A 19,138-nucleotide genomic window follows, 5' to 3' on the forward strand; every position below is an offset into this window, starting at 1 on the left:
CGCCAAAATAAATTTAAAAAAATTTTAGAAACAAGAACCTACATGGTCCAGCTTCTAGTTCAGTGTTCTTACTCAAGCCTGGAGTAAGAAAAACAGAAAACATTTCCTGTGAAGGGAACAGAATGGTGTCACTGCTTCAGTAGCCTGATAATTACAACTTAAAAACTATATTCCTATAACATTATCTCACCTGATTATGTAACCATCACTCTGTTTACAAAACTGGTAATGATCTTCTAAATTCCATGAGGATGAAAAGTGAAACTTTTGGGTCCACTGTGCTAGTTTCTTACCTAATCTTCCTGTTTTCAATTCTATCTGCCCTTTAATGCTCCATTCTGCTGCTAGATCATCTTCCTAAAGCACCAATCAAGTTATGTAACCCACCTTCAAATTTTCAGAGGTTCCTATCACCTATAAAATGATATCTAATATCCTCTCCCTAGTGGAGTTTCGTTTTTGTTTTTAATGACAAAGTCTTTGCTTAAAGTGATCTGCAGAGTAAAAAGCCTAAGAAACAGGGGCACCTGGATGGCTCAGTAAGTTGAGCACTCAACTCTTGATTTCAGTTCAGATCATGATCCCAGGGTCATAGTATTCAGTGCAGAGTGTGAAGCCTGCCTAAGATTCTCTTTCCTGCCCCTCTCTGCAACCATTTTCTTAAAAAAAAAAAAGCTTTCTAAAGAAAAGCCTAAGGACCACTGGATATGAGTGGTGATCCCATGATCCTACAGCTTTTTTTTTCTTTAACATTTATTTATTTTTCAAAGACAACGAGACAGAGTGCAAGTGGGGGAGACACAGAGCCCAACATGGGGCTCGAACTTATGGACCATGAGATCATGACCTGAGCTGAAGCTGGACACTTAACTAAGCCACCCAGGCGCCCCCATGATGCTACAGCTTTAAGGCAGCCACTCATCTGTGCATACCTAATGAGGACCCCTTATGTACAGACCCTTTCAGGGCTCTAGCACCCACTCCCTCTGCTTAGGGTTCCTCAACCATCACCAAGCCCCTCTGCAAGTGAATACACTCCTGGTTTTAGCACATGAACAGGCTTCCTCTACACACCCCTACACCTTGCTGATGGAGTGGAATCAAATAGGCAAAAGAACTTGTAAAACATTTCCTCTTGCATTGCTTTCATCTGAGGAAGAGGTACCTTAAAATGTTTTATTCCTGCCTCTAACTGTACTAAATGTTATCTTCCTCATAAAATTTCACCTTTGGCTTTGAAAATCCCAAAACATTTATAATCAAATGAACCAAAATATGGTTCTATGCTGTCCTGGAACTACAACTCCTTACTGGCCATCAGTACCATAGTACTAAGTCAGAAGGGACAGCCTAACAAAGGGACACCTAAGTTTTTGGAACCTGAAGTTAAAGGGCATATATTTCTTCCTTATGGGTTTGATACAGAAGGCAATTGTGTCTGCCCCCCTCCCTTCCCATGTACTATAACTGACTGAAAGGATTTAAATCTTTGTGTATACAGCCCCAAGCTCCCTGCTTTCCTGGAGAACTGCCTTTGCAATCATCTTTGTGGAAAGGAAACTCAAAGGCCTGAATACCAAAATAGGACTTAAGGATCTAAGATTTATTCATTCCTAATCATTTGTAAGTCTCTCCTAGTTTGACCAAGTTTCTGTCCACCTAAGATGAGAATCCTCTCCTTCCTCCTTAAAGGCTTAAAAGAAGGCTGGGCATATCAAAGAAAATGACTCGAGAAATAGAGAGCTTACATGCTTAAGAGATATCATAATGCCCAACTTAAAAAAAGGTTTATCCCAAAGAGAGAGAGCAATCATAACATATGAATAATTACAGAAGCCTCAAAGCTTTAAGCAAGTCTCTGGGAGAAGTACCTTTCACAACAGATTACAGTTTAAGGATGTCCTAAGGGAGACAATTTTCCTTTATGTGCTTTCTAGATTTAAACAATTACTCCATTATAGAGCTTATCACCGAGAAACAAGTCCCCACTCACTCTCCTCCCTTTCTGCATTGCCTCAAGAAGACAGAACTCTATTAACTGGAATTAGATATAAATAGCACAGTTTATGAAGCTAAAATGGCAAAAGAAACCACAAAAGTGAGAAACATCAAGAATTTGCTAACACTTATTGCAGAAACCTGGCAATTAACACCAAGTATTCAAAGCTTAAATGATGGTACTAATTTCAATGAGAGTATTTTTCAATATCTTTAAAAAAGAGCACTTCTCACAGAAGTAGTGTCACTAAGGGACCTGTGAAATGAAGTGGTGTAGAAAAGGGAAAGAGAGTCTACAGGTTTCATTTATTATCTCCAGGACAGTTTAATAGAAGTCAACCTCACTTAGCTTTCCCTTCCATTTCATAAATTAATATTTCCATTTCACTTATCAATTCCTATACTTCTATCATCAAGAAAACAGAGAACTCTTATTACTTATAAACATAACCTATGTAATAAACAAGGCCTCAATAATTACCGAGAAGGAAATTATACAGGTGACTTTATTTCTGTGATACACAATATGAGAAAATATTTCCTCTTAGAATTCAAACATATTGCCAAAAACTATTTACAATAGTCCTTCAGTAGTAGTTTGGCAATGAAGAGCAACGAAAAAAGGTAACATCTCACGGTAATGTTAGTCACTGATTTAGTAGCTACCCTCCCAACAACACATTCAAATTGCCCTAACTTCTGAGAAAAAAAATTTATGACAAAAAATGCCAAAAGTGGTTTTTTATAACATTTCCCCCAAATATGAACTAGGAATGAAGGTATTCACTTAAGAGGATAATGAAACTCCTCTGGAGAGTTTAAAGACAGGGACAGGTCAGAGTATCTGAGACCTTCTAAGGTGGGAGCTTTCACTTCTTTAACCATGACTCACAGCAGTACCACAGTAATAAAGACATATAGTTTACATCAGAATATACATGTGCACATATACATACAAATAGGTATGCACATATAACTAAGTTTCACAAAACAACACCTACCCTGTATTTATTACTCTTTACTATTTCTTTCCTTTCCCTTTTTTTAAGCTCTGGTCATGGCTAAACTGATTTCATGTGAATAGCTACAAACCACAGTGTGGAAAACACTGGTCTGAAGGCAATCTTACCCTGGATTACAAGGGTCAGGCAGATCCAAACTCAGTCCTAGAAGCCCTAGAATTCCTTAGCCACGTCTCATGAACCATCCAGAGGAGATGAAAGGTTCAGCACACACAGACCCAGGCCCTGCCCAAGGGAACTAAGGCTTCTCAAAAATTATCTTGGGCTTTCACATAAGGTTTAATTTAAAAGCAGGGGGGAAAAGAGCTCTCTATTAAAAAAAATTAAATGTTTCAAAATCACTAAGTTAGATGACCTTTCAAGGATCTCTTCCAGTGTATGAGTCTAGAAATAAATATTCACTCCAAACTATAAAGGAAACCACAAATCCAAATATCACTATCAAAAGCCATATCATTAAACCACAAAAACTTTTAACACTGATCAAAGCTTTGTAATTTATAATACTAGAATTTCTCAATATACTGCCTGATTAAAAGTGCTGAAGCATTATGTGGAAACTAATTTGACAATAAACTATTTGTAAAAAAAAAAAAAAAAAGTGCTGAAGCAATCACCGTCAAATTCCCTCCCCAACCTACAGAAACAACTTAACAGCCTTCTCCCTTACTAAAAGTACATTCTGCTTGCACTTCTTACTAAAATATCAATTTTATATTTGCTAAGTAGAATATGTTAACAAGTAAACAGACCAAGCCACATGAATTACTAGGCTCCTCAGGCAATGATTTGAACAAACTGATGTTGCTAAACCAAACACTCAGCAACTTTCTTAATTCATAAAAACATGTATCTTCCCACTGGAATTGCCTCCAGCCAAAATATACCGAGTTGGGTGCATGGCGTTAATGGAACACACAGAGACAAGGCATTCTCCACCAAAAAAAGAATGCACCTGCTTTCCTGACTCATGGAAGATTTCCACCCGTCGTGGATGAGCCATGCTGCCAACTATGATGCAGTCTTCTTGTTTAGGGTCCCATACAGCCTGGAACCTGGTCAGCCATCGCCCAGTGATGGTGTTGTGCCTAGTGAAAAAAGCAATTTTTTTAAAGGTAGTAAGTGTTAAATAACTCAAGGCAGCAATGGGCAGACAGTAAACATGGCATTGCTCCTAAATGCTGGTTTTCTCTGCCAATCTTCTCATTAAGTTACTGAGTTACCATCAGCCTAATCTCATCCTTCATATAAAACTGAACACTAGGGGTGCCTGTGTGGCTCAGTCAGTTAAACATCTGACTCTTGACTTCAGTTCAGATCATGACCTCATAGTTCATGGGTGTGAGCTCCATGTCAGGCTCCATACTGACAGTGCAGAGCTTGCTTCAGATTCTTCTCTCCCTCTCTCTGTCCCTCCCCTGCTCACTCTCTCCCTCAAAATAAATAAATAAACTTAAAAAAAAAACAAAACCCTGAAAATTAGTCCCTTCATGGTTGCTCCTTTCTTGGGGCGTCTGGGTGGCTCATCAGTTAACCATCCGACTCTTGATTTCGGACTTCACAGTCTTGAGATAGAGCCCGACTACACTAGGCATGGAGCCTGCTTACGATTCTCCCTCTCCCTCTGCCCCTCGCCCACTTACACATGCATGCACTCTGTCTCTCAAAACAAAAAACAAAAAACTCCCTGAAAATCAGAACAGAGATGATGTCTTCTGCGCTTCTGAATCTCCAGTACCAAGCACAGTGGTTTGTACTCAGTGGATGGTCACTGTCTATTAAAATAGAACCTTTTGGGGGCACCTGGGTGGCTCGGTTGAGCAACCAACTCTTGATTTCAGCTCAGGTCATGATCCCAGGGTTGTAGGATCAAGCCCTGCTCAGCATGGAACCTGCTTAAGATTCTCTCTCTCTCCCTCTCTCTCTCCCTCTGCCCCTTTCCCCAACTCATGCAATCTCTAAAAATTAAAAAAAAAAAATAAAATAGCACCCTTATTCTTCACTATTTCCTAGCTCAATGGAATCCCTGCCCTCCCTTTTTTTAAACATACAAATAGAAGAAGCCCTAAAAATAAGAAATATACAATCTAAGTTAGTGCCATTTTAATAGAATCTATAATCCCATATTTGTATTCCCTTGGTAACCAAACCCTGAGATAATTTTATATTCCATACAACTTTTAAGTAAAAAATACATTTGGGGCTCAAAGAAGAAGTCATAAGAGAAATTAGAAAATACCTGATAACAGGGGGCCTAGGTGGCTCAGTCAGTTAAGCATCAGACTTCGGTTCAGGTCATGATCTCATGTTCATGAGTTTAAGCCTTGCATCAGGCTCTGTGCTGACAGCTCAGAGCTTAGAGTCTGCTTCAGATTCTGTGTCTCCCTGTCTCTCTGCCCCTCCCCCACTCATGCTAGCTCGCTCTCTCTCTCTCTCAATAATAGAAAAAACATTAAACATTTTTTAAAAAAGAAAATATCTGACAAATGAAAAATGAAACACAACATACCAAAATATATGGGATGCTAGGAAAGCAATACTGAGAGAGAAATTTGTAGCAGTAAACACTAAAAAAGAAAGATCTCAAAATCAACACATTCTAGTTCCTCAAGGAACTAGAAAAAGAAGAACAAACTAAACCAAAAGTTAATGGAAGGAAGTAGCAATAAAGATTAAAGCAGAGCTAAATGTCAGGTTATGATCTCACAGTTCATGAGTTCAAGCCCCACATCAGGCTCTGTGCTGACATCTCACAGCCTGAAGCCTGCTTCAGATTCTGTGTTTCCCTCTCTCTCTTCCCTTCCCCTGCTCGTGCTCTGTCTCTCTCTCTCTCTCTCTCAAAAATAAACATTAAAAAAGAAAAATTTAAAGCAGAACTAAATGGAGAATAGAAAAACAATAGAAAAAAAGTTGTTTTTTTGAGATTAACAAAATTGACAAGCCCTCACCTAGATTAGGAAAAAAAAGGGAAAAAAGAATAAAAGACAAAATGGAAGTAACTCAATTACTTGATATGAAAGCAAGGACATTAAAACTTATGTTACAAAAATAAAAAGGATTACAAGACGATTATATCCCAACAAATTGGCTAATCCAGAAGAAATGGATAAATTCTCAGAAACATACAACTTAGCAGGACCAAATCATGAGAAAAAAACATCTAAATAGGCCTGTAACTAACTAGTAAGGGGATTAAAACAGCAATCAAAAACCTCCCAATAAAAAAAAGCCCAGGACCAGATGGCTTCGCTGGAGAATTCTACCCAACATTTAAAGAATTTACACCAATGCTCATCAAATTCTTCCCAACAATTGAGGGGGAGGGAACACTTCCAAACTTCTTTGAAGCCAACACTACTCTGATACCAAAACCAGAAAAGGACTCTACAAGAAAATGACAGACTAACATCCCTGATGAATACTAATGCAAAAATCCTAAACAAAATACTAACAAACTAAATTCAATAGTGCATTAAAAGGATTATACACTATGAACAAGTTGGATGTATACCTGGAATGCAAGGATGGTTCAACATACAAAACTCAAATAACATAATATACCACATTAACAGAACGAAGGACAAAAAAATCATATAATCATCTCAACTGATGCAGAAAAATCGTCTGACAAAATCAATACCCTTTATGAATAAAAACATTTAACGAGGGGCGCCTGGGTGGCTTAGTCGGTTAAGCGTCCGACTTTCGCTTGGGTCATGATCTCGCAGTTCGTGGGTTCGAGCCCCGCGTCAGGCTCTGTGCTGACTGCCAGCTCAGAGCCTGGAGCCTGTTTCAGCCTGTGACTCCCTCTCTCTCTGACCCTCCCCTGCTCACGCTGTCTCTCTCTCTCTCCTAGAAATAAGTAAAAATATTAAAAAAAAAAAAATTCAATGAACTAGGAACACAAGGAACAATCTAAACATATTAAAGGCCATGTACAAAAAGGCCATAGATGGGGCGCCTGGGTGGCTTAGTCGGTTAAGCGTCCGACTTTCGCTTGGGTCATNCAAAAAGGCCATAGCTAACATCATCCTCAATGGTGAAAGACTGAAAGCTGTTCCTCAAAGATCAGGGAAAAGGCAAAGATGCCCACTCTTACCATTTCTATCCAGCATAGTACTGAATTATGTTTCTTACCAACATAAATCTGGTAGGACTAGAGACACTAATCTAAATGCCAGGTGTTCACACTGTACAGGCAGCCATATCCTACCTGTGAGCCATCACCATTACACCAACAAGCATTCAACAAGACAGACATTCTAAACAGTCATGTGATAATCAATTAGACAAAAAAATAAAATAAAAGGCACCCCAACGAGAAATGAAGAAGTATAATTATCTGTTAGCATGACATGATCTTATATGTAGAAAATTCTAAGACTCCACACTAAAATAAAAAACTGGTAACCTAAAACAATTTCAGCAAACTTGTAGGATACAAAAATAAATGCACAAAAAACAACTGCATTTCTACACATTGACAATGAACAATCTGGAAAGGAAATTAAGAAAACAATCCCACTTACAAAAAAGAATAAAATATAGGAATAAATTTAACCCAAGAAGTGAAAAATCTGTGCACTGAAAACAAAACATGACAAAAACAAAGAAGGCACAAATAAATAAAAAGGCATCATGTCCATAAATTGGAAGATTTAATATTGTTGAAACATCCATAACTAGGGGTGCCTGGGTGGCCCAGTCGATTAAGTGTCAGACTTCGGCTCAGGTCATGATCTCATGGTTCGTGGGTTCGAGCCCCGCGTCGGGCTCTGTGCTGACAGCCAGCCCAGAGCCTGAAGGCTGTTTCAGATTCTGTGTCTCCCTCTCTCTCTGACCCTCTCCTGCTCAGGCTGTCTCTCTCTCTCTCAGAAATAAACATTAAAAGAGAAGTTGATTTATAAAAAAAAAAAAAAAAAGAAACATCCATAACTATTCAAACTGATCTATGAATTCAATGCAATCCCTATCAAAATCCCAATGGCAATTTTTTATAGAAATAGAAAACAAATCTTAAAATTGATACGTAAGCTCAAAGGACCACAAATGGCCAAAACAATCTTTAAAAAAAGATTTTTTTAAGTTGGGGGCCTCACACTTCCTGATTTCAAAATACACTACAAAGCAACAGTAATTAAGACAGAATGGTACTGGCAAAAAAAACATAGAGTCCAATCTAACAGAGAGCCCAGAAATAAACCCTCATGTATATGATCAAATGACCTTCAACAAGGGTGGGTGCCAAGACCACACAATAAGGAAAGGGCAATCTCTTCAACAAACGGTACTGGGAAAACTGGATATCCACATATAAAAAACAAAGTTAGACAGTAATCTTACACCATATACAGAAAAATAACTTAAAGTGGATTAAATACCTAAACATAAGACCTGAAACAAAACTCCTAGAAGAAAATAAAGTGATAAAACTTCAGGACATTGGATTCAGCAATGATTTCTTGGATATGACATGAAAAGCAAAAAACAGACAAATAGGACTATATTAGTCTCAAAAACTGTGCAACAAAGGATACAGTCAACAGAATGAAAAACAACATATAAATTAGTGGAAAATATTTGCAAATCATGTATTTGACAAGGAGTTAATATGCATAATATGTAAGGAACTCCTATAACTCAAAAAAGGGGTGCCTGGGTGGCTCATTTGGTTGAGCGTCTGACTTTAGCTCAGGTCATCATCTCAGTTTGTGGGTTCGAGCCCCACATCAGGCTCTGTGCTGACAGCCCAGAGCCTGAGCCTGCTTCCGATTCTGTGCCTCCCCTCTCTCTGCCCCTCCCCTGTTCACTCTCCCTCTCTCTTTCTCAAAATAATAAATTTTTTTTTAAAATTCAAAACAAAAATGACCCATTTCAAAAATGGGCAAGACTTGATTAGACAGTTCTACAAAGAAGATATATAAATGGCCAAAAGCATATGAGAAGATGTTCAACATCACTAATCATCAGAGGAATGCAAATCAAAACCACAGTGATGTATTATCTCACACCCATTTAGATAATCACTAACAAAAAAGAGCAGAAACAAGTGAAGGGCACCTGGGTGGCTCAGTTGGTTAAGTGTCCGACTCTTTTTTTTAATGTTTATTTATTTTTGAGAGAGAGAGAGACAAAGAGAACAAGCAGGGGAGTGGCAGAGAGAATGAGAGGGAGACACAAAATCTGAAGTAGGCACCAGGCTCTGAGCCATCAGCACAGAGCCTGACATGGGGCTTGAACCTATGAACCATGAGATCATGACCTGAGCCAAAGTTGGATGCTTAACCAACTGAGCCACCCAGGAGCCCCTTAAGTGTCTATTGACTATTGACTTCAGATAAGGTCATGATCTCATGGGTTCGTGAGTTCAAGCCCCACATCCGGATCCACACTGATGGTGCAGAGCCTGCTTAAGATTCTTCCTCTCCTCTCTCTCCCTCTCTCAAAATAAATATTTTTTTTTAAAAAGCAGAAAACAAGTGATGAATACACAAGAGAAATTAGAACCCTGGTGTACTGCTGGTAGTACCAGAAACTAAAATGGTACAGCCCCTACAGAAAACAATATGGAAATTCCTGAAAAAATTTAAAAAACTCCTCCTTGTGGGTTATATATCCAAAAAAATTCAAAGGACCTTGAAGAGATATTTGCACACCCATGTTCACTGGAGCATTTACAACAGCCAAAAGGTAGAAACAAACCAAATGTCCATTGACAGATAAATGGGATAAAGAAAATGTGGAATACACGTACAATATTATGCAGCTTTAAAAAAGGAGGAGATCCTGTCACATGACAGAACATGACGTCATAACACATGACGTCAAGTGAAATATGCTAGTCACAAAATGAAAAGTACTATGATTCTACTCATATGAAGTATCTAAAGTAGTTAAAAGTACTCCTACCAAGCGTAAAGTAGAAAGGTGGTTGCCAAGGTCTGGAAGGAAGGGAGAAGGAAGAATCAATGTTCAATGGGCATGAAATTTGAAAAAGGAAATGAAGAGGGACAATTTATGAGAAAGAAAACAAACACTTAAATGTAGCTTCCACAGACTATAAAATGCATGAAGCAATAATCAACATATTGCATACCCTATTCCTAACTTGATAAATCTCATAAAGAGGGACATCTAGGAAGAAGGCATTGATGAAAGTTGGATACTGTACATATATTAAAAGTAGCAGATGCAAAAAAGAAGGTAACCAAAAAAAGTAAGTGGGAAGGTGGGGAAACCATATAAGCCCAAAACAAATAGGTACAAAGAGAGCTTCAGCTGGCCTCACAGCAGATAAGTAGTTACAAATCTTCTTTAATAAGATAACATGAATAATTCGAGTTGGAACACAGTCATCCACCTTAACCAAATATAACTACCCAGCTGCAGACAATAGCTACTGACTAAGAGACTGAACCTCTTTAAAGATACAGGGAACCTGGAAGCAAGAACACAGCTAAACAGGATAGGAACTAGCCACCTGGGACACTTAATGTAATACAAAAATCAGACTTATTACATCTCTTTGATAATCAGATGTCTAATGTATGTACTCCAAATAGCTAAAAGCAATCCAGGGTCTACATTATTCAGCATATGGAAACCTACCTGATGGTAGTGAGCAGAGGAATCTGAGAGGATATAGAGCTGCTGTCAAAGATTCTGCAAAATAAAGATCAAGAATAAAGTAATACCCTTTTTACTGTTTCTTAAAAATTTTCTTAAAGAGCATCAGTGTACTTAACACACTTTTCATTGGTTCATGATACGAAATCTGATTGCTATTTTAAAATATATAGGATCAGGCTTTAACAAAAATTATAAGAAATATTACAAAAGTCAGTGCTTTATAGTTTAGAAATAATTTATTTAAATGCTATTACCCCAAATATGAAATGCACATTTAAGTGATAATCTGGTAAAATCTATTCAGATTCACAGTAATAAAGATCATATATAAAGGGATATGATCTGAAAATGTACAAATAACCTAAAAGTGCATGCACGTACCAAGAGCAACTTCCCCATGAGACTCATTAGTTGAGGGACTGAACAATGTCATTTCCAGATGCTGACAAGACTATGACTGACCAAGAAGTACAGAAGCCTCCACCAGGTACCCTAGCAGAAAGAAACTAACCACATCACACCACCTCTCCCTTCTTCTTGCACCTAGCTATTCCAGTGCAATTCCTTGCCACTAGAGCTTATTGCCTAATTAGATGATCAGAAAGCCAAATCACTAACACCTAATGTAAACTCTACAGTGCAAATGAACAGGAATGGGAAAAATAGGTAGCTTCTGAGACAAAGAAAACTGTATGGGTAGAAAAGAGACACTGGGCTGGCACTTCCTGGTGACTAAATTTCTTAATGTACCCACCTGGCTAATGCTCACAGACTTTACTAGAAACTAACTGGGCACTTGTCACAAACCAAAAACCATGCTCTTCCAATAGAAGGGTCCAGCAGAAATCAGATGCCTTTCTAAAACTTGGCCCACAATATATATTCAATAGATACATTCAACAAATACTGTCTATCCACCAGTGATATATTTCCATTCAGTGTCCTACTATTAGGCCAATGAATTCCAGAATCACTTAAGGTAAAAACTCTCATAAAATGATAAATGCTTACAAAGCTAAGCAAAAACAGGGATTACAGAGAGAACAAAATAATTTCCTTTGTGGTTGCATTAATATTCTCCACATCTTTTTTATTGGCACTATCTTCTAGTTTTGGTTGAATTGGTTTACATTTCATTTTTAAAGCCATTTTTAGGAAGTAGCTATTAGAAGTTACCAAACCTAAAACCATAAAACTGTAACCAGTAGTTTGTACAGAAGCCCAATTTTTGCTGTCTTTCCTGCCTGTCCGTGGTCTTGGACTCTATAACTTCTACTCAGCACTTCATGTGTAAGGCAGACCCCACTCTCCCCAACATAAGAGTTTATCCCTATGCTAAAATTATCTATCTACCAACATATTACAGCCTGGTTTTATTGGAACTTCTGGGATTGCTCAGGGCTCAAAGGAAAACCTGACATCTACTTTCTAGAGTAGCTATAGACCTTTCCTGGTGATCTCAAGGAAATTTCCAGACCCAAAAACTTCTGAAAAACCATTAAATACAGATTATTGCTCTGGCTAGGAACAGAGAAATGCTACAAAACAATAATACTAGCAATCTAATAGGGAGCAGTAGTAAAGAAAACTACTGGCTGACTGACACAGTAGCTACAGACTCTTTAGATTCCTTAACAACACATTTCTATCTCCCCAATTTACCTCAGTTTACAATCAGCACATGTGGTCACTACTCTGTTACCAGTAAGAGGTGAAAAATAGGCAGAAGCGATGCTTTTTGTGTGTTCAGTCAAAGAAATCAAAGGCTGGCTTCCCCTGGGATTCAGGCGCCTTGCATCATAAATATGAATATCCCTGTAAGGGGAGAATAATTCTCAGTTTTACCAAGGTACATGTAGTGAGCTCTTGAACAGTGCTGAACATAAATTAGACAAATACTCATGAAACTGAAGAATTAAGAAAGAACACTCTAATCTGTAATAATTTTACAAACACTACGTAGATAAAAAATGAAATATTAGAATAATTACAAAACTCCAGCATATATATGAAAACAGTGCATACAGAGAGACAAGATTCTATTTGGTTTTCCAATGTCTCTGAGAAAAAAATGAACACAAACAAGTTATATGTCACATAATTTTTTTCCAAGTTTTCTTCTCAAAAGACTAAAGTAAATGCATATGATGCCAAGGAAAACAAAAACAGGTTTTGGTTTAATATTTTCACTATTTATTAAATCCAAAAGAATCTCTCTTTTTAAAAAAAAAAAATCACTCGATAAAACCTCAATTGGTGTAAAAAGAAAAATTATTTCACTATATGGAGTATCACAAAAGTCGGAGGTCTTTGACGTCCAAACTAAAGCAGTACTCTAACTTTAAAAGGCCTAAACCACAAAACTTTATGAAGAACATACCTCAATCCTGCAGTGATAAAATACTGTCTATGCACTGGATGAACATGAACAGTTCTTATTTTTCTCAAAGAAGAATTGATAAGCTTCTCATAAGAAGTTCCAGGTGTCCGTCTATCCACTAGCGATATCTTTCCATTCCAGTGTCCTACTATTAAAGTGGAGGCATCTTGTCCCAAGAAGTCAAAGGAGGAAAAGCTACTTCTTTCATCTCTACATACCTAAGGATACAAGTAACAATCAACTTATACAACACTCTTCTTTTTAAAGAAAACTGACACATAAATTCTTTGGTAAAGATCTATAAAATGCTTTACCTAACAATCTCATTTATCTTTCCATCATCCCACAAAACACACTGAGCAAAATGATCACCCCATTTTACAGAGAGAGAAACAAAGGCACTGATCATGTGTGAGACACTCTCTCTCTCTCTGCCCCTCCCCCACCATGCTTTGTCTCTCTCAAAATAAATTATATATATGTGTGTGTGTATATATATATGTGTGTGTGTGTGTATGTATATGGAGAAATCATACAACTCAATACCAAAAAGATAATCCAATTAAAAATTATGCAAAGAATCCAATATTTAGAGAAATCAACATTTCTCTAAAGAACTACAAATGGCCAATAAGCCAATAAAAAGACACTCAGCATCATTAATCATTAGGGAAATAAGAATCACAACCATAATGACATAGGACTTCATACTCATTAGGATGGCTATGGTAACCAACAATAAGTGTTGGAAAGATGGAAAAACTGAAACACTCATATATTGTTGATGAGTATGTAAAATGGTGGAGCCAGTTTGGAAAACAGTTTGATAGTTCCTCAAAATGTTAAACACAGAGCTACCATTTGCCCCAGGAACTCCACTCCTAGGTATATACTCAAGAGAAATGAAAGCATATGTTTACACAAAAGCTATAAATGAATGTTCATAATAACATTATTTTCAATAGTAAAAAAAAGGAAACAACCCAAATGATGAAAATGTGGTATATCCATACAGTGAAATATTATTCAGCCATAAAAAGGAATGAAGTAATGACACATTCTACAACATGGATGAACCTTGAAAACATTGTTATGTAAAAGAATCTAGTCACAAAAGACTACAAATTGTATGACTCCATTTATATGAAATATCCAGAATAGGCAAATCTATAAATAGTAGATTGATGGTTGTCTAGGGCTGTTTGGGGGAGACAAAATTGGGACTACCTGCTAATGGGCAGGGGGTTTCTTTCCGGAGTGATGAAATATTTTAAAACTAGACTCTGATAATGGTTTCATAACTGTGTAAATATACTAAAAACCACTGGATTTTATACTTTAAGTGGGTCAATTGTATGGTATGTAAATTACGTCAGTAAACCTATTTAAAAAATTAAGTATAGTTATTATTAAGTGACTAATATGATATACACACACACACACACATACACATCTTTAAATTTCAAACTCCATCCTTCTTGTAAGAATAAAGAGAAATACAAAACAGAACATGACTTGCATAGATAACTACATGACTGTATCTTAATAATCAAAGTGCATAGATAACTACATGATTGTACCTTAATAACCATTAAACAATTTAAAGAACACTTTTCACAAAAATTATCTCTTAAGTAAAAAATTAAGGCATAAATTAGACCATCAATTAGTATTTACAAAGCAACTTTAGTGATGGTCTTGTTCTCTTCACTGTCTATCACATATAAATTGCTCTTATACTGAGGACTTCAAGAAATTTTAAAAGTCACACTCAAAATAAGATAAAGGATAAAAACCTACATCTAAATCATCCTAAGCTTCACAAAGATTAAAATCCATATTATTAAAAAAAAGTTTGATCTGTAAGAATTATTAAGAACATTTAATACAGTTAAGCAAATTTGAAAGCTTACTTCAAATAGTATGAATATTGTAAGGATTAAGTAGTAGATATTTAAGTAGTAAACTAAAATGTAATCACTGGGATAATATTAATGGATTCCTCAGGCCTTTGGAAGCTTCTGGTGCATTGTGTCAGAAAACAAATTGATTAGAAACCTCCAGGGTTTCTAGGTCATCAAGGTAGAATGTCTCTGGGAGAATGGTGGTCCTGAGTATGAGCCCAAGATCTTCAACTATTCTTTTTTTTTTTTAATGTTTATTTATTTTTGAGAGAAAACAGAGTATGAGTAGGGGAGGGGCAGAGAGAGTGGGTGACAAAGGATCCAAAGCAGGCTCCATGCTGACAGCAGAGAGCCCAATGTTGGGCTTTAACTCACAAACCATGAGAACATGACTTGAGCTGAAGTTGGATACTTAACCAACTAAGCCACCCAGGCACCCCAATCTTTCAACTATTCTTAAATAGACTTCAACTTAATTTGACCTTACAGGTGTTAGACTGGGCACCCCCCCCTACAATAATTATTTTAAATGTAAATGGTCTAAGTGCTCCAATCAAAAGATACAAGGTAAATGAATGGATGAAAAAAACAAGACCCGGGGCGCCTGGGTGGCTTAGTCAGTTAAACGTCCAACTTTCGCTTAGGTCATGATCTCGCGGTTCGTGGGTTCGAGCCCCGTGTCGGGCTCTGTGCTGACTGCCAGCTCAGAGCCTGGAACCCATTTCAGAGTCTGTGTCTCCCTCTCTCTCTGACCCTCCCCTGCTCATGCTGTCTCTCTCTCTCTCTCCTAGAAATAAATAAAAAATATTAAAAAACAAAAACAAAAACAAGACCCACCTATATGCTGCCTACAAGAGACTCACTTCAGACCTAAGGACACATACAGACTAAAAGTGAAGGGACAGCAAAAGACATTCCATGCAAATGGAAAGGGGGAAAAAAAGCCAGTGTAGCAATACTTCTATCAGCCAAAATAGACTTTAAAACAAAACTGTGGGGTTCCCAGGAAGCTCAGTCAGTTGAACATCCAACTCTAGATTTTGGCTCAGGTTGTCATCCACACTTGAGCATGGAGTCTGCTTAGGATTCTCCCTTTCCATCCCCCTCCGCCCTTCTCCCCCACTCGCATGCTGTCTCTCAAAAACGAAAATAAAATATTGTAATAAGAGACAAAGAAGGGCATTACACAATGACAAAGGGATCAACCCAACAAAAGAATATAAAAATCGTAAATATCTATGTATCCAGCACTGGAGCACCTAAACACATAAAGCAAGTATCAACAGACTTAAAAGGAGAAATGGACAGCAATACAATAATAGTACGAGACTTTTTAACACCCCACTTTACACCAATGGATAAATCATCTGGGCAGAAAATCAGTAAGGAAACTGTGTCTTGGAACAGTACATTCATTAGACCAGATTGACTTAATAGATGTATACAAAACACTTTGTCTAAAACCAACAGAACACACATATTTTTCAAGTACACATGCAACATCTCCAGGATAGATCAAGTTAGGACACAAAACAACACTCAATAAATATAAGAAAACTGAAATATCAAGCATCTTTTCTGACAGTATGAAACTATTAATTTTAAGAAAAATAACTAGAAAGAACACAAACACACAGAAGCTAAACAACATGCTACTAACCAATCAATGAATCAATGAAGAAATCAAAGAGGAAATAAAACATACATGGAAACAAATGAAAACACAATAGTCCAATATCTCTGAGATAACAGCAAAAGCTGTTCTAGGAGGTAAATTTATAGCACTACAAGCCTACCTTAAGAAACAAGAAAAATCTTGAATAAACTATCTAACATTATTCCTAAAGGAACTAGAAAAAGAAGACACACAAAGCCAAAGCCTCAATAAAAAGAAGAAGAAAAAAAAAGATGAGACTGGAAAAAAATTAATACATACTTAAAAAAAAAAGATCAATGAAACCAAGAGATGGTTCTTTGAAAAGATATATAAATTGACAAACCTTTAGCCTGGCTCATCAAGAGAAAAAGACAGGATTTAAATAAATAAAACCAGAAATAAAAGAGAAGTAACAACAGACACCACAGAAATACAAAGAACCATAAGAGACTACCAAAAAAAAATTATATGTTAAAAAATCAGACAACTTAGAAGAAATGACTAAATTTCTAGAAACATAATTTTCCTAAACTGAATCAGGAAGAAATAGAAAAATCTGAACAGACCAATTACTAGTAATGAAATTGAATCAGTATTCAAAAAACTCTCAACAAACAAAAGTTCAGGACCAGGTCGATTTACAGATGAATTCTACCAAACATTTATTTTTTTAATGTTTACTTATTTATTTTGAGAGAGAGTATGTATGCACATGCACAAGTGGGCAGAGAGAGAGGAAGAGAGAAAACCCCAAGCAGGCTCTGTGCTGTCGGTGCAAAGCCTGACACAGGGCTCAATCTCACCAACCATGAGGTCATGACCTGAGCTGAAATCAAGAGACAGATGTTTAAATGACTGAGCCACCTAGGCACCCCCGAATTCTACCAAACATTTAAAGAAAAGTTAATACCTTTTCTCCTCAAACTGTGCTAAAAGAGAAAAGGAAGGAAAGCTTCCATATACATTCTATGAAGTCAGCAAAACCAAAACACTACAGAAAGAAAACTGCAGTCCAATATTCCTGATGAACATAGATACAAAGAGCCCCCAACAAAATAGTAGTAAACCACATTAAACAGTACATTAAAAGGATCATTTACCACAATCAAATGGGATTTATGCAGGGAATGCAAGGATGGTTCACTATCTGCAAACCAATCAACATAATAAACATTAACAAGATAAAGGATAAAAAAATCATATGATCATCTCAAGAGATGGAGAAAAAGCACTGGATAAAATTCAACATCCATTCATGATAAAAATTCTCAACTAAGTGGGTTTAGAGAGAACATACCTCAACATGATAAAGCCCATATATAACAAACACACACCTAATATCACCCTCAATGGTAAAAATTTGAGTTTTTCCTCTAAGATTAGGAACAAGCAAAGATGTCCACTCTAATCAGTTTTATTCAACATAGTACTGGAAATCCTAGCCACAACAACCAGACAAAAAGAAATAAAGGGCATCCAAATTGGTAAGGAGAACATAAAACTGTCACTGTTTGATGACATGATACCATCCACAGAAAGCCCTAAATACCAAAAAAGTGTTAATAAAGGAGTTCAGGAAAGTTACAGGACACAAAATTAATATACAGAAATCTCTTGCATTTCCATACACTAATAATAACAAATTAGAAGAAGGAGAAGTTAAGAAAATAATTCCATTTGAAGCACGTGGGTGGCTTAGTAGGTTAAGCGACCAACTCTTGATTTTGGCTCAGGTCATGATCTCACAGTTCATGAATTCGAGTTCCACATCGGGTGGAGCCTGCATGGGATTCTCTCTTTCTCCCTCTCTCTCTGCCCCTCTCCTATTCACACTGTCTCTCTCTCAAATAAATAAAAGTGAAAAACAAATGTTTAAAAAGAAAACAATTCCATTTATACTTGCACCAAAAAGAATACTTGGGAATAAATTTAACCAAGGAGGTAAAGACTTGTACTCTGAAAACTGTAAAACAATAATAAGAGATATTGAAGATGACACAAACAAGTGGAAAGATCCACCATACTCATGGACTGAAAGAATCAATACTATTAAAATGTCCATACTAATCAAAGCAATTTACAGATTCAGTGCAATCCCTATCAACATACCAATAGCATTTTTAACAGAACTAGAACAAATAATCCTAAAACTGGCACAGAACCCTAAAAGAACCTGAATAGGCAAAGCAATCTTGAGAAAGAACAAAGATGGGTGTATCACAATCCCAGATTTCAAGATATATTACAAAGCTATAACAATCAAAACAGTACGGTACTGGGACAAAAATAAATCAATGGAGCAGAATAGAGAGCCCAGAAACAAACCCATGCTTATATGGTCAATTAGTCTGTAACAAACGAGGGAAGAATACACAATGGGGAAGATAGTCTCTTCAATAAATGGTGCTGGGAATACTGAACAGCTACATGAAAAATAAGAAATTAGACCATTTTCTGACACCATACACAAAAATAAACCCAAAGTGGGGATGTCTGGCTGGCTCAATTGGGTAGAGAACACTACTCTTAATCTTGGGGTCATGAGTTC

At 36.9% G+C, this 19,138-nt stretch overlaps 1 protein-coding gene across 5 annotated transcripts in view; it reads right to left on the minus strand.

Moving 5' to 3' along the window:
• The window catches only part of WDR76 (WD repeat domain 76), a 72,121-nt gene that overhangs the window by 3,606 nt on the left and 49,377 nt on the right, over positions 1-19,138 (minus strand). For 4 of the 5 annotated variants that reach the window (XM_077764509.1, XM_077764508.1, XM_077764506.1 and 1 more), the window contains 4 exons: positions 13,030-13,247; positions 12,312-12,464; positions 10,629-10,682; positions 2,487-4,108 (listed from right to left, as the gene is read on the minus strand). In XM_077764509.1, coding sequence (XP_077620635.1) covers positions 3,853-4,108; positions 10,629-10,682; positions 12,312-12,464; positions 13,030-13,247 — 681 coding nt within the window. In that variant the 3' untranslated portion in view covers positions 2,487-3,852. Of the gene's footprint in view, positions 1-42; positions 107-2,486; positions 4,109-10,628; positions 10,683-12,311; positions 12,465-13,029; positions 13,248-19,138 lie in introns of those variants that run through there. The other variant, XM_077764507.1, reaches the window with a different exon arrangement.

Source organism: Crocuta crocuta, unplaced genomic scaffold (genome assembly GCF_008692635.1).
Source record: "Crocuta crocuta isolate KB4526 unplaced genomic scaffold, BGI_CrCroc_1.0 scaffold102, whole genome shotgun sequence".
Lineage (NCBI taxonomy): Eukaryota > Metazoa > Chordata > Mammalia > Carnivora > Hyaenidae > Crocuta > Crocuta crocuta.